Here is a 14,388-nt window from a genome sequence, read left to right on the forward strand (position 1 = left end):
GGACACAGCCTTGGAAGAGCAATGTGTTGCACAGACCATCTGAACTGTATAAGCGACTGAACCCATAAAGGCTATTTTTTTTTTACATATTTTTATTGATTTCAGAAAGGAAGGGAGAGAAAGATAAAAACATCAATGATGAGAGAGAATCATTGATCAGTGCCTCTCTCACACCACACACTGGGGATTAAGCCCCCAGCCAGGGCATGTGCCCTGACCCAGAATTGAACTGCAACCTCCTGGTTCATAGGTTGATGCTTAACCTCCAAGCCACACCAGCTGGGCAAGGTCCCTATTTATTAAACGTCTATTTACTTATTTTATTAAACAGAATCTTAGCCGTTTAAGATTCTGGCAGCTGGGTGAAGGGGTCTCATCTTGTGACCCCCCAAGACAAACATCGTTTGCAAGTTCCCTTGGTTATTAAACTGCCACCTACCGCCTGGCCGGTGTGGCTCTATGGTTGAGCATCAACCTCTGAATCAGAAGGTTGCCGTTCAGGGCACATGCCTGGGTTGTGGGTTGGATCCTCAGTGTGGGGCGTGCAGGAGGCAGCCAATCAGTGATTTTCTCTCATCATTGATGTTTTTATTTTTCTCTCCCTCTTCCTTCCTTTCTGAAATCAATAAAAATATATTAAAAACAAAATAAACTGCCACCCACCAACCTAAAGTGGTCTGCATCTGTCTTCCATCTCTCCTTGCCCTCCATGTTCAGGAGGCCAGTTTCAGACTTCACCCTGGGAACTCCTTAAGTTTGTGAACCAACACATGTGAATTTGGGGGAGACAGAAACATTCAGTTCATAACACTCAGTTTGGGAATTACAATACTTAATATTACCAATTAGCAGAAATAAACATATCTATTGGTACACAGTTGTAATTGTAATTGTTTTGAGAGAATGAATATAGACCTGCTTCAATTCTTTTATAATAGTGCATTGATTACATAATGTAGAAAATTTTTAAAATAAAGACATGACATACTTTTTTTTAAAACAAAAGCTAAGTTTATTTGTTCATTTCTTGCATTTGAAGTACTCCTCGATGACATCCTTTGCCTGAGACTCTTTACCATAGCCCTTAACCACCACAAAACTGCAACCAACCGCTTTACGGGGTTTTCCCTCTCTGTCGATTTTACAGAGGCCCACCCATTCCCCTAGTTTCTTGTTGTCGTCAACCTTAATTAGGTTGATTTGGTGTTCAGCACAAAGAGCTTCCACCAACTTGACGTCCATAGGCTCATCACAGTTGGATGCAAGTACACAAAGGTGGGCTTGGCGCTTGTCTAAGGCTTTGGCAGCTTCACGAATTACGCGCGCGAGGCCATCGGGAATGAGGGCGGTCTTCAGCGCCTCTTGCAAAGCAGTTTTAACGTCCATTACCCCTCCAGCAGCAATGCCTTCCTCGGCCATGGCGGTGGGTTATGGATAGAGCAGAATCTTGAACGCACCCAAGCCTCCACCTCCTTGCAACTCCGCAGCGGCAGGGAAAGAGCCATACTTTTTTTTTTTTTAATGAGTTTTTTAAACCAAAGCAAATCTATCTATAAACATTTTAATTTCCTTTGCCTTTCTATAAAGCATTAGATCTCCCATTACTTTGAGGACATGTAAGTGTACTGTAAACATGGGTTTTGTGGTAGGCATAATTCTAACGTTGCCCCATCCTCAAGATTCCTGTCCCCTGGTTAGTCAGACACTAATCCAAGTACTGCTGTGAAGGGAGTATGCAGATATATAATTAAAGTCTCAGGTCAACTGGCCTTCATATACAGAGATTATCCGTATGGGCCTGCCTTCAGGGGAGCTCTTTAGAAGCAGGGTTTTCTCTGGTTAGTAGGAGTCAGAGATTTGAAGCATGACAAAGATCTGATGCATCCTTGCTGGCTTGAAGATGGAGGGAACCCATGACCAAGAATGTGGGTGGCTTCTAGAAGCTGAAAGCACTTCAGTCCTACCCAAGGAACTGAATTCTGTCAACAACCTGAATGAGCTTGGAAGCTGACTCTTGCCCAGAGTCCAACCCAGCTGACACCCTGATTTCAGACTTGTGACACCCTAAGCATAGAACTTAGCCGAGCCCACCAGGACTTCTGACCCAAGAACCATGAGCTAATAAATATATGTGTGAGCAAACAAATATATGTGGTGTTTAAGCTGCTAGCTCTGTGGGCATTTGTTATGCAGCACTGGGAACCAATACAGATTTCCAGCTAAAATGGGTTTTGATTTTATGAATTAATGACTTACAAATTGGGTATACCCAGATTACATTATAAAAATTTGTGAACTAAAATTCCACTAAAATTTTCTGTGTGGATTTAACAGAATAACATTTTTCTAGTAATTCTTAACATTGATATTCTTTGCATTGGCATGTTGTATTTTCTGATATTTTAAAAATGCCTTTTGAGACTTTAATATAATGGTAAGTACTCATGTATACCTAAAGATCTTAATAATATACTTGTTAGATTTAATTGTTTTTAATTAAGATTGTCATTTTAAATAATGTTACAATTTAAACATACTTTGATATGACAATATAGGTAATATTATCTTAACATTATTAAGTGTAGTGTAGTAACTAAGATTTAAGATTGTCATACCAGTTATAAGTGAGAGAAAGACTGAGGAAAATCAGAAAAGGGAAAAAAAGTAATTGATAAGCTTTAATATTTGGATAATTTTTTAAATTGTAACCAATTGTTTGTTGGCAAACTTTTTTACATGGGACGAGAGGCACCTGCAGCTTCTGACCATATGAAATGTCATCATCTCCATATCTGTTTCTCCAGTTACTAGCACAGTCTTGGCCACAGGGCAGCTGAATATGAGATTATAGCTTGTATTTTTTTTTTTTTGAGATTACAGCTTCTAGGGCAGAAAAAACACACTGCCCTTTTTTCCCTACTAAAGATATGACAATGATCTTTCTCCATAGGGAAAGAAATAGAACCAGGGTAGCTGGTCACCAAAACTAATTTCTTTCCCTCCTGAATACACTGCTACACTACATCTCACGGACTTATTTGCAGTTAAGGAGGTCATGTGACTGAGTTCTTTTTGGCCAACAGAATGTAGGTGGAAATGATTATGCCTCTTCTTGGTGACCTATAAAATCCTCCTGCAGAGTATCCCGTTCTCCCTCACTGAATATCTTCAGGGGGATGGTAATGCCCAGTGTGACCTTGGAAGACACATGTAGATGTCAGGGCCTCCACCAGCATGGGCCTCTGACTAATTTCACAGAGGAGCAAACCACACCTCATACTATGGATTAGAATGTATGTGAGAAGTAAACTATGAGGTTGAACAGCTGAATTGGAACGTTTGTTTGTTATATGACCTAATACCAATAAAGAGACAAGAAATAGAGATAAATATTTACAATCCTAACCTCTCCTTCGTTGAAGAAGAGTGTCAAATAACAGGCACTAAAATTTTCTAGACACAGAGAAAAAAATTAGCCTGATAACCACCAGGGGTCACATCCACCCTCATAGGTCACTACCTAGGTAGAATATGTGAGTCTAAATTTAAAAGTAAAAAAGCATTTGCCACAAACTTTTTGTGTGTCAAATTTTTTTACAAAAATTTAAGTCAGGACCCCTACTCTGCCTTTTTCCCATGGCACTTATCAGTTCCCTTTTCTTAAAATCACTGTACTGAGGTATAATTGACATACAAAAAGCTGTAGGCATTTAATGTATACAACTTGATGGGTTTGGAGATAAGTACACACCCATGAAACCATCACCACAATCAAGGCCATAAGTTTCTCCAACATAGCCCTAGCCAGTTTGGCTCAGTGGATAGAGCATCAGCCTGAGGACCAAAGGATCCCAAGTTCGATTCCAGTCAAGGGCACATACCTTGGTTGCAGGCTCCTCCCTGGCCCGGGCCCTGGTGGGGGCTAGTGCAGGAGGCAACCAATCTATGTGTTTCTCTCACATCGATATTTCTCACTGTGTTTCCCTCTCTCTTCCACTCTCCCTAAAAATCAATGGAAAAATATCCTCGGGTGAGGATTAACAACAAAAAGCATACAATTCACTTACTTGTGACATTTATTGCTTAGCCTCTACCTCCCCTTACTTAAAAATCGAGCTTCCTGAGGACTGGAATCTTTGTTTTGTTCACAGATATACCTCAAGAGCCTAGAACAGGAGGATCCAAGATGGCGGCATAGGTAAACACCTAAACTGCTGCCTCGCACAACAATTTCAAAACTACAACTAAAAGACAAAACGTCTATCACCCAGAACCACGGGAAAGCTGGCTGAGTGGAAGTTCTACAACTAGAAGGAAAGAGAAAAGAGCATTGAGACATGCACAAGCGCTGAAAAGCTGAGGTACGGAGGCGCGCGAATCGGGCTGGCGGCGGGAGACTGGGAGCACTGCTTTTTTCAACCCGAAGGGAGACAAGCTCCCAATTACTCCGAACTCCAGTTTCTGGGGAGACGCGGGGACCCAAAGTCCTACAGGGAGAAGCTGGACTGTCTGCCATTGGGTCCGAAAGTGAGGGTGGCTTGCTTGTAGGGCTGCGTGCAGGAATAATTGTTTACTGCGCTGGGGCGCGGGACACTGGGACGTGGTCAGAGACGCAGAGCCGGCTAATTGGCAGCCATCGCTGTTTGCCACGCCCTAGCCTAGTGATGCCCTGAGACCCCACCCCGCACAATCTACAAACCCACCCAAGCTCCAAGCAGCAGCTTTAGCATATGAATGGTCTGCCCTATCGCAGCTTAACCTAGCAAACTTGCAGCCCAGGTCAGACAGCTCCAAAACCTCCAAACCCCAAGCAAAGAGGAGAAAAACTAGTTCTTGCTGTAGCACCTGCTGTGTGGCCTCAGACAGTGGCTGACCTGCACCCCATTGGAGATCCAGAAGCCAGTGTACCTAGTGGTCAGTGTGAGACACCAGATTTCAACTCCTCACATCCATAAGTGACACATTCAAGAGGTAGACTCAGTGAACACCAAAGCCCCACTGAAACAAGTCCTGCACCATAAGCGTGTCTCCAGTGCAGCAGTTCTTCCATTATAGACACAGCGGGTTCTCACAGCCAATTGGCCTGGAGGTCAATTCCTCCCAGTGTACCAACAGCAATCAAGGCTTAACTACACCAAGACTTTGCACTCAGCCCACAAGGGGGTGTACCAAGAGCGTCCACCTCAGGTGATTTATTGGAATCTTTGTTTTGTTCACAGATATACCTATAGGTCACCTACCACACAAAGCCACTCCATCAACACAGGGAAGCAACCAAAATGCGGAGACAAAGAAACATGTCACGAATTAAAGAAATGGAGGAAAGCAAACTACTGGATGACATAGAGTTCAGAACCACATTTATAAGGTTACTCAAGAATCTTCTAAAAACCGCTGAGGAACTTAGTGAGACCTTTAAGGATCTTAATGAGAATGCCAAAAAAATGGAAAAGGACCAGTCAGAAATTAAGCATACACTGTCTGAAATAAAGAATATACAGAAATTCAACTGTAGATCAACATACCCCAAGAATCAAACCAAAGATCTGAAATATGAGGAAACAAAAACCACCCAACCAGAAAAACAAAAAGAAAAAAGAATCCAAAAATATGAAGGTAGTGTAAAGAGCCTCTGGGACAACTTTAAGCGTACCAACATCCGAATTTTTGGGGTGCCAGAAGAAGAGAGAGAGCAAAATATTGAAAACCTATTAGAAGAAATAATGACAGAAAACTTTCCCTACCTGGTGAAAGAAATAGACTTACAAGTCCAGGAAGCGCACAGAACCCCATACAAGAGGAATCCAAAGAGGACCACACCAAGACACATCATAATTAAAATGCCAAGGGCAAAAGACAAAGAGAGAATCTTGAAAGCAGCAAGAGAAAAACGGTTAGTTACCTACAAGGGAGTACCCATACGACTGTGAGCTGATTTCTCGGCAGAAACTATGCAGGCCAGAAGGGAGTGGCAAGAAATATTCAAAGTGAGGAACAGCAAGAACCTACAACCAAGATTACTCTACCCAGCAAAGCTATCATTCAGAATTGAAGGGCAGATAAAGAGCTTCACAGACAAGAAAAAGCTAAAGGAGTTCATCACCACCAAACCAGGATTATATGAAATGCTGAAGGGTATTCTTTAAGAAGAGGAAGAAGAAGAAAAAAGTAAACATAAAAATTATGAACAACAAAATGACATCAAATACATACCTACCAACAACTGAATCTAAAAATCAAGTGAATAAAAAATCTGAAGAACAGAATGGACTGGTGAATATAATAGAATCAGGGACATAGAAAGGGAGTGAACTGACAATTCTCAGGGGGAAGGAGGTGTGAGGGGTGCGGGAAGAGATTGGACAAAAATCTTACACCTATGGATGAAGACAGTGGCGGGGTGTAAGGGCATGGGGTGGGGTGGGGAATCAGGTGGAGGGGAGCTATAGGGGGAAAAAAAGAGGAACACCTGTAATAATCTGAACAGTAAAGATTTATTTAAAATAAAATAAAAAGAGCCTAGAACAGGGCCTTGCAAATAGGGATAAATCCTCACTAGGACATACCTGCTGTCTGAGATAATATGAGTAATAATTTAAAATATGAGCAATAAACAAACATTATAGGTCACATTCTGAAGATACCAACCAAAATTATCCAGCAAAATAGCCTATATCCACTTGATTATGCCATATAAACAGTGAGGATCCACATCTATCCTATCGTGCTGATTGCAATACACCACAACAGCCGCACTGTGTCCCTGGATATTCCTTGAACATACCCCACAGGCGCTCCTACTCAGGGCCTTTGCACAGTAACAATTCCTTGTTACTAAAGTGACCTTTTCTTGCACATCCACATGGTTCCCTTCCTCGCTGTGTTCAGGTCTTCCATCGAATGTCACTAGGTGAGGCCTTTCCTGACGGCTCATATTTAAAATCGAATACCCTAATCCCAGGAGTTTCCTATCCTCTTTTCCACAGGTTCAATGCTATCTAACATGTTACAAATATTACATGTCTACTTGGGGGATTTTTTGTTCCTGACACACTAGAACGTAAGTTCCATAAAAGTGAATAGTCTTATGTATTTAATTCATTGCTGAAATCCCAGGGCCTGGAATGATTGGCATGTAGCAGTGCTCAATGAATATTTGTTGAATTAATACATAAATGACCAAATAAAAGAATACTTAAACAATGTAGCTAAAACTTACAGTTCTATCAGTTAAAATAAGCTAGGACAGTTTCAAATATTTTTGGTCTCTGGACCCTTTTATACTCTTAAAAATTATAGGGGACCTTAGCGAGCTTGTTTATGTATGTTATATCTATCAATAATTACTACATTTGAAGTTAAAACTAAGAAATTTTAAGTATTTATTTGATTTTAAATGTTTTTATTGATTTGAGAAAGGGGGAAGAGAGAGAGAAAACATTGATAGGTGCCTTCCGTACATACCCCAAACAGGGATCAAACCTGCAATCTAGGGGAGAAACCAAGATGGCGGCATAAACACCTAAACTGCTGCCTCGCACAATATCGAAACTACAACTAAAAGACAAAACAGACACCATCCAGAACCACAGGAAAGCTGGCTGAGTGGAAATTCTACAACTAGAAGGAAAGAGGAAAGCACACTGAGACTCAGAGGAGCTGCAAAAGGCTGAGGTATGGAGACTCGCATGAGGAGAGGACAAGCGGCTGTGTCCACGGCGGCTGAGTGCACGGCTGGCTTTCTAAAGCGGGAGGGAGAAGGAAGCTCCCGACTGCACTGAACTCCAGTCCTGGGCAAGACGCTAGGAAACCAGACTCATTCGGGGGGAAATCTGGACTGTCAGGAAAAGAGAAAGCACAATGAGACTCGGGAGCAGCGGAAGGCAGAGGTCCGGAGGCACGCGCACGCAGAGAGGACTGACTGCTGAATGCATGGGCGGCTGAGTGCATGGCTGGCTTTCTAAAGCGGGAAAGAGACGGAAGCTCCCAACTGCACTGAACTCCAGTTCTGGGCAAGTTTCTGGGAACCCCGACTCATTCGGGGAGAAACTGGACTGTCTGGCAGCGGGCGAAACTCGAGGGCGGCTTTCTCTCAGAGGTGCTTGCAGCGATTACCAAGGGACACTGAGACCCAGGGGCCTCATAGGGCAGGGCTGACGGGAAACCCATGCTGTCTGCTCAGCCCTGAAATTCCGCCCCATCCAAGCTGAGCACAGAGGCTTTTGCAATTTTGCAAGTCTTGTCTCATAAGAGTGTCTCCAGCACAGAAGTGTTCCCAGCATAGACACAGCCAATCCTCACAGCCAATTGGCCTGGAGGTCAATTCCTCCCAGTGATTCCAACAACAATCAAGACTTAACTACAACAAGGCTGTGCACACAGTCCACAAAGGGGTGCACCAAAAGTGTCCACCTCAGGTAACTGGGGAGGCTGAGCCACTGTGCCCTAGAGGACACCTACCACACAAAGCTACTCTACCAACTCAGGGAAGCAACGAAAATGCGGAGACAAAGAAACAGATCACAAATGAAAGAAATGAAGGAAAACAAACGACTGGATATAGAGTTCAAAACCATGGTTATAAGGTTTTTCAAGAATTTCCTAGAAAAGGCCAATAAATTTAGCGAGACCTTCGAGGATATGAAAAAGGACCAACTAGAAATTAAGCATACACTGACTGAAATAAAAAATATTATACAGTGACCTAACAGCAGACTAGAGAACCGCAGGAATCAAGTCAATGATTTGAAATACAATGAAGCAAAAAACACTCAACCGGAAAAGCAAAAAGAAAAAAAAAAGAATCCAAAAATTTGAAGATAGTGTAAGGAGCCTCTGGGACAACCTCAAGTGTACCAGCATCAGAATTATGGGGGTGCCAGAAGAAAAGAGAGAGCAAGATACTGAAAACCTATTTGAAGAAATAATGACCAAAAACTTCCCCCACCTGGTGACAGAAATAGACTTACAAGTCCAGGAAGCGCACAGAACCCCAAACAAAAGGAATCCAAAGAGGACCACACCAAGACACATCATAATTAAAATGCCAAGAGCAAAAGACAAAAAGAGAATATTAAAAGCAGCAAGAGAAAAACAGTTAATTACCTACAAGGGAGCACCCATACGATTGTCTGCTGATTTCTCAACAGAAACTATGCAGGCCAGAAGGGAGTGGCAAGAAATATTCAAAGTGATGAATAGCAAGAATCTACAACCAAGATTACTCTACCCAGCAAAGCTATCATTCAGAATTGAAGGGCAGATAAAGAGCTTCACAGACAAGAAAAAGCTAAAGGAGTTCATCACCGCCAAACCAGTATTATATGAAATGCTAAAAAGTATTCTTTAAGAAGAGGAAGAAGAAAAAGGTAAAGATAAAAATTATGAACAACAAATACATGTCTATCAACAAGTGAATCTAAAAATCAAGTGAATAAAAAATCTGATGAGCCCTAGCTGGTTTGGCTCAGTGGATAGAGCTTCGGCCTGCGGACTGAAGGGTCCCAGATTGGATTCCAGCCAAGGGCACATGCCCGGGTTGTGGGCTCGATCCCCAATAGGGGGCATGCAGGAGGCAGCCAATAATTATTCTCTCTCATCATTGTTGTTTCTCTCTATCCCTCTCCCTTCCTCTCTGAAATCAATAAAGAAATATATTTTTTAAAAAAAATCTGATGAACAGAATAAACTGGTGAATATAATAGAATCAGGGGCATAGAAAGGGAGTGAACTGACAATTCTTGGGGGGAAAGGGGTGTGGGAGGTGCGGGAAGAGACTGGACTAAAATCGTACACCTATGGATGAGGACAGTGCGGGGGAGGTAAGGGCAGAGGGTGGGGTGGGAACCTGGTGGAGGGGAGCTATGGGGGGAAAAAAGAGGAACAATTGTAATAATCTAAACAATAAAGATTCGTTAAATTAAAAAAAATAAGAAAACAATCTGCAATCTAGGTATGTGCCCTGACTGGGACTCGAACCAATGACCTTTCAGTGCACTGGACGATGCTCAACCAACTGAGCCACAGCAGCCAGGGCTATTAATTGATTTTAAAATAGCAGTAATAAACTCATTACATGCAAATATAAATACATTATGAAAAATAATTATATTTTGAAAAAGTTGAATAAGAAAAGTGGCTATTTTAATATCTGCAAATCTCATAGATTTACTAGTAATGGAAGACATCACTGCTCTCATATTTGTTTCTGTATTCACCCTGCTGCCATATGTTGCTATGGTTGAAATGTGTATAGTTGGAAGAAGGGGGAGTATTTTAATAACCTTTTCAGATATTTGTAGATAGTCTTCTTTGATATTACACCAAAACTCAAACATGTGGTAAATTCTTAAAGGTTAATTGCAACAAGGAATTTGAAACCATGTCAAAGGAATTTCTTGTCCTCCGTTACATTAAAATGCATTGGCCTATATTGTTCTTTAAATGGATCTATTACCCACCCATGATTTAGTCACTTCCTGCACTGGTCCCTTGGAAAATATTGATTCAGAGTTATACAGATCTTCCAGATTCATGCCCCGTAAGTTTTCATTTCTCTGGAATAAATGTGCAAGAGTGCATTATACAATATCAAAATATCATATTAATTAATATCACCATTTATCAGAAAAGTCTTTAAAACCTGAGAAGCTTCAAACTCAGTGATGGATACACTTTGAATTTTATCGTTGCCAAAAATACTGTTGGTTATTTTTCTTGAGTGTTTGGTTCACTTGGACCATTTGTAAAAAAAAAATTGTCTAGCTCTAGCTGGTTTGACTCAGTGGATAGCGTGTCGACCTGTGGCCTGAAGGGTCCTAGGTTCAATTCCAGTCAAGGGCACATGCCTGGGTTGCAGGCCCAATCCCCAGTAGGGGGAGTGCAGGAGGCAGCTGATCAATGATTCCCTCTCATCATTGATGTTTCTCTCTCTCTCACTCTCCCTTCCTCTCTGTGAAATCAATAAAAATAAATTTAAAAACACAACAAAACAAAATCAAAGCTGAGAGCCAGCCTTAGAGAATGAGTCTAGAGTCACACTGATGCACCATGATGGAGTACACCCTGCACCTCTCAGGAATGACTCAGGGCCATGAGCGCCATGTGCTCAGATTTGTTTTTAATTTAGAATTGTTTTTACAGTAAACATTTTAAAAGAAAAAAATGTTTAGTCACTGTTATAGCAGTGTTCTCATTGGCTTGTTCAAAATGACTCTGCCCATAACTACACAAATCTGCGTTAAGTTAAATATAGTTATCTAAACATTTTAACTTATAACTGAATATGCCTGTACTAACAAAAATTCACCCCAGTCCCAAGATGTTGACTCATAACCAAACCACCGACTGAAGCAGTGAGAGCTTATATCTTCTGACCTTCTTGCATTATCCCCCCTTATTTATCTCCCCTATGCAAATTTTAATTTGCCTAAGATAGGAGCTTTGCTTAATTCCATGGGCATGCCCTAACCGGTTTGGCTCAGTGGATAGAGCGTTGGCCTGTGGACTCAAGGGTTCCAGATTCAATTCTGGTCAAGGGCATGTACCTTGGTTGAAGGCACATCCCTAGTAGGGGGTGTGTATGCAGGAGGCAGCTGATTGATGTTTCTCTCTCATCGATGTTTCTAATCCTCTATCCCTCTCCCTTTCTCTCTGTAAAAAATTAATAAAATATATATATTTTTTTAAATTCCATGAGCATTAGGGCCAACTCAAAGCTAATAACAATGATGAACTTTCACAGGAAATGGAAGTAATTGAATCCTACTCAGGTAGGGGTGGGGAGTAGGAAGGGGAAGGAGATGGGACACTAGCTACTGCTGTATTCTCAGGAGACAATTTGCAGGTTCAATCCAACCAGAAAAAAAGCTGCACAAAATGATGTAATGTGTAACAGGGGACACACCTCTGTGAAGATGGCTCTATTCAATAAATGGTTGGGGAAATTAGAAACATTTGTGGAAAAAAATAAAACTAGACCAAATTCTTCCACCATATACAAGAATAAACTCAAAATAAATTAAATTATTAAATGTAAGACTCGAAACCATAAAACTCCTAGAAGAAAACATAGGCAGCAAAATCTCAGGCATTTTACTGAGCATATTACATAGCAATATTTTTCCTTTTTTAATTTTTTCTTTTTAATCCTCATCTGAGGATATTTTTAATTGATTTTTTTATTGATTAAGGTATTACATATATCTATATCCCCCATTGCCCCCCCACCCCACTCCCATACATGCCCTCACCCCCCTACCTGAGAATATTTTTCCATTGATTTTTCAGAGAGAGTGGAAGAGAGAGGGAAACACAGTGAAAAATATCGATGTAAGAGAAACACATTGATTGGTTGCCTCTTGCACAGACCCTGACTAGAATCCGGGCCGGGTAGGAGCCTGCAACCAAGGTATGTGCCCTTGACCAGAGTTGAACCCACGGCCTTTCAGTCCACAGGCTGATGCTCTATCCACTGAGCCAAACTGGCTAGGGTGCAGTATTTTTTCTGATATACTTCTTCAGGCAAGGGAATTAAAAGAAAAAATAAACGAGACTACATCAAACTAAAAGGTTTTTGCACAGCAAAAGAAACCATCACAAAATGAAAAGAGAGACCAGCCAGCTGTGGCTGAGCATTGACCTATGAACCAGGAGGTCATGGTTCGATTCCCAGTCAGGGCATATGTCCAGGTTGGGGTTCATGCAGGAGGCAGCCAATCAATGATTCTCTCTCATCACTGATGTTTCTCTCTTTCTCCTTCTCCCTTCCTCTCTGAAATCAATAGAAATATATTTTTAAGAAAAGAAATGGTCAAGCAAGATCTCCCTGAGAAAGGAAACTTGAACTCAGAGGGCAAGGTGACTCAACTGCATGAAGACCTGGAGAACAGTCTTCAGAGCAGGGGACTAGCCACTGCAAAGGCTAAGCAGGAAAGGAGCTCATCTGGCAGAGTAAGGAAGGCTCCTTGGACTAAGAAATAGGGACAGGAGGAGACTGGTGAGATGAGTCTGGAGGCTGGCCAGCTCAGGTGGACAGGAAGCAAGGAATAGCAATAGGAGCAAAACAACGGCCTCCCATTCACACACTAATGGCCAAAAGGATCTTCTCCAATTGTGAACTCTACAATAAAAATACACTGGAGATTTAAAAGCTGGGGATCCATTCCCCCCACCCCACCCCACCCCCGCCCGCGCCCCTCCCCCCCCTCCGCCAGGCCTTAAAGTTGTTGACAGGTTAATTTTATTAGCCCTTTACTGCCATCTTCTGGTTATACTTGGTACGCCCACACCAAAGTCTACACACAACATGGGCATAACCAGGACACTGTGTGACTCTGCTGCCCAGGACCATACCAAAGCCCTCCTAATTCCTTTTTTTTTTAATATATCTTATTGATTTTTTTACAGAGAGGAAGGGAGAGGGAGAGAGAGTTAGAAACATTGCTGAGAGAGAAACATCGATCAGCTGCCTCCTGCACACCCGCTATGGGGATGTGCACGCAACCAAGGTACATGCCCTTGACCGGAATCAAACCTGGGACCCTTGAGTCCGCAGGCTGACGCTCTATCCACTGAGCCAAACCAGTCAGGGCCAAAGCCCTCCTAATTCCTACTGGTGTCCTAAATCAGATTTAGATCAAGGAACTTCACAAGATACCAGAAATTGGCCTTAGAACGAGAAACTTACATTTACTCGATTAGCTGGCCCCAATGCCAGAATAGGTTTTTCAAACATCCCCTACTAAAATTTAAAAATAATGCCTTGCCCTGACCGGTTTGGCTCAGTGGATAGAGCGTCGGCCTGCGGACTGAAGGGTCCCAGGTTCGATTCCAGTCAGGGGCATGTACCTTGGTTGCGGGCGCATCCCCAGTGGGGGGTGTGCGGGAGGCAGCTCATCGATGTTTCTAGCTCTCTGTCCCTCTCCCTTCCTCTCTGTAAAAAATCAATAAAATATATTTTTTAAAAAAGAGAAAAAAATAATGCCTGGTCATCTAATAGTGCCTGGGTCATGCCTGTCTACCTTTATTATGCTAAATTTTCCACCTTTGGGGCATTCTACATGTTTGCAAAATGCTCTGGAGACACCTATTCTTGCCATTAAAGGCAACAGCAAGCTGATTTCCCCCTTCTCCTCCTCCACATCCCCATACACCGTTCTCATTCCTGCCGCCCTCCAATGCTCCAATAAAGGATGGTGGACAGACTAAGGACAGATAACAGGATGGGATCCTTTCATTATCTAGTGCCCCACCCCCACCCCCATGATCCCAAATATGCTGATTTGGAATCCTGATAATCCTAATTTGCCTAAGGCAGAAACTTTGCCAAAATTCCACGGATATAAGAGCCAACTCAGCTAATAATGATGAACTTTCACAGGAGGTGGA

The 14,388-nt window shown here is 42.2% G+C and overlaps 1 protein-coding gene across 1 annotated transcript; it reads right to left on the reverse strand.

Annotated features, from left to right (window-relative positions):
- Nucleotides 1–1,020: 1,020 nt before the first annotated feature.
- LOC308257368 (small ribosomal subunit protein eS12-like) lies at nt 1,021–5,509 on the reverse strand (the record flags this gene model as incomplete). Its single annotated transcript, XM_080686867.1, has 1 exon — nt 1,021–5,509. The coding sequence occupies exon 1, from the start codon at nt 1,417–1,419 to the stop codon at nt 1,021–1,023; it is 399 nt and encodes a 132-aa protein (XP_080542993.1). The 5' UTR covers nt 1,420–5,509.
- Nucleotides 5,510–14,388: the final 8,879 nt, after the last annotated feature.

Source organism: Plecotus auritus (genome assembly GCF_963455305.1).
Source record: "Plecotus auritus genome assembly, chromosome: 8".
In the NCBI taxonomy this organism is placed as follows: Eukaryota; Metazoa; Chordata; class Mammalia; order Chiroptera; family Vespertilionidae; genus Plecotus; species Plecotus auritus.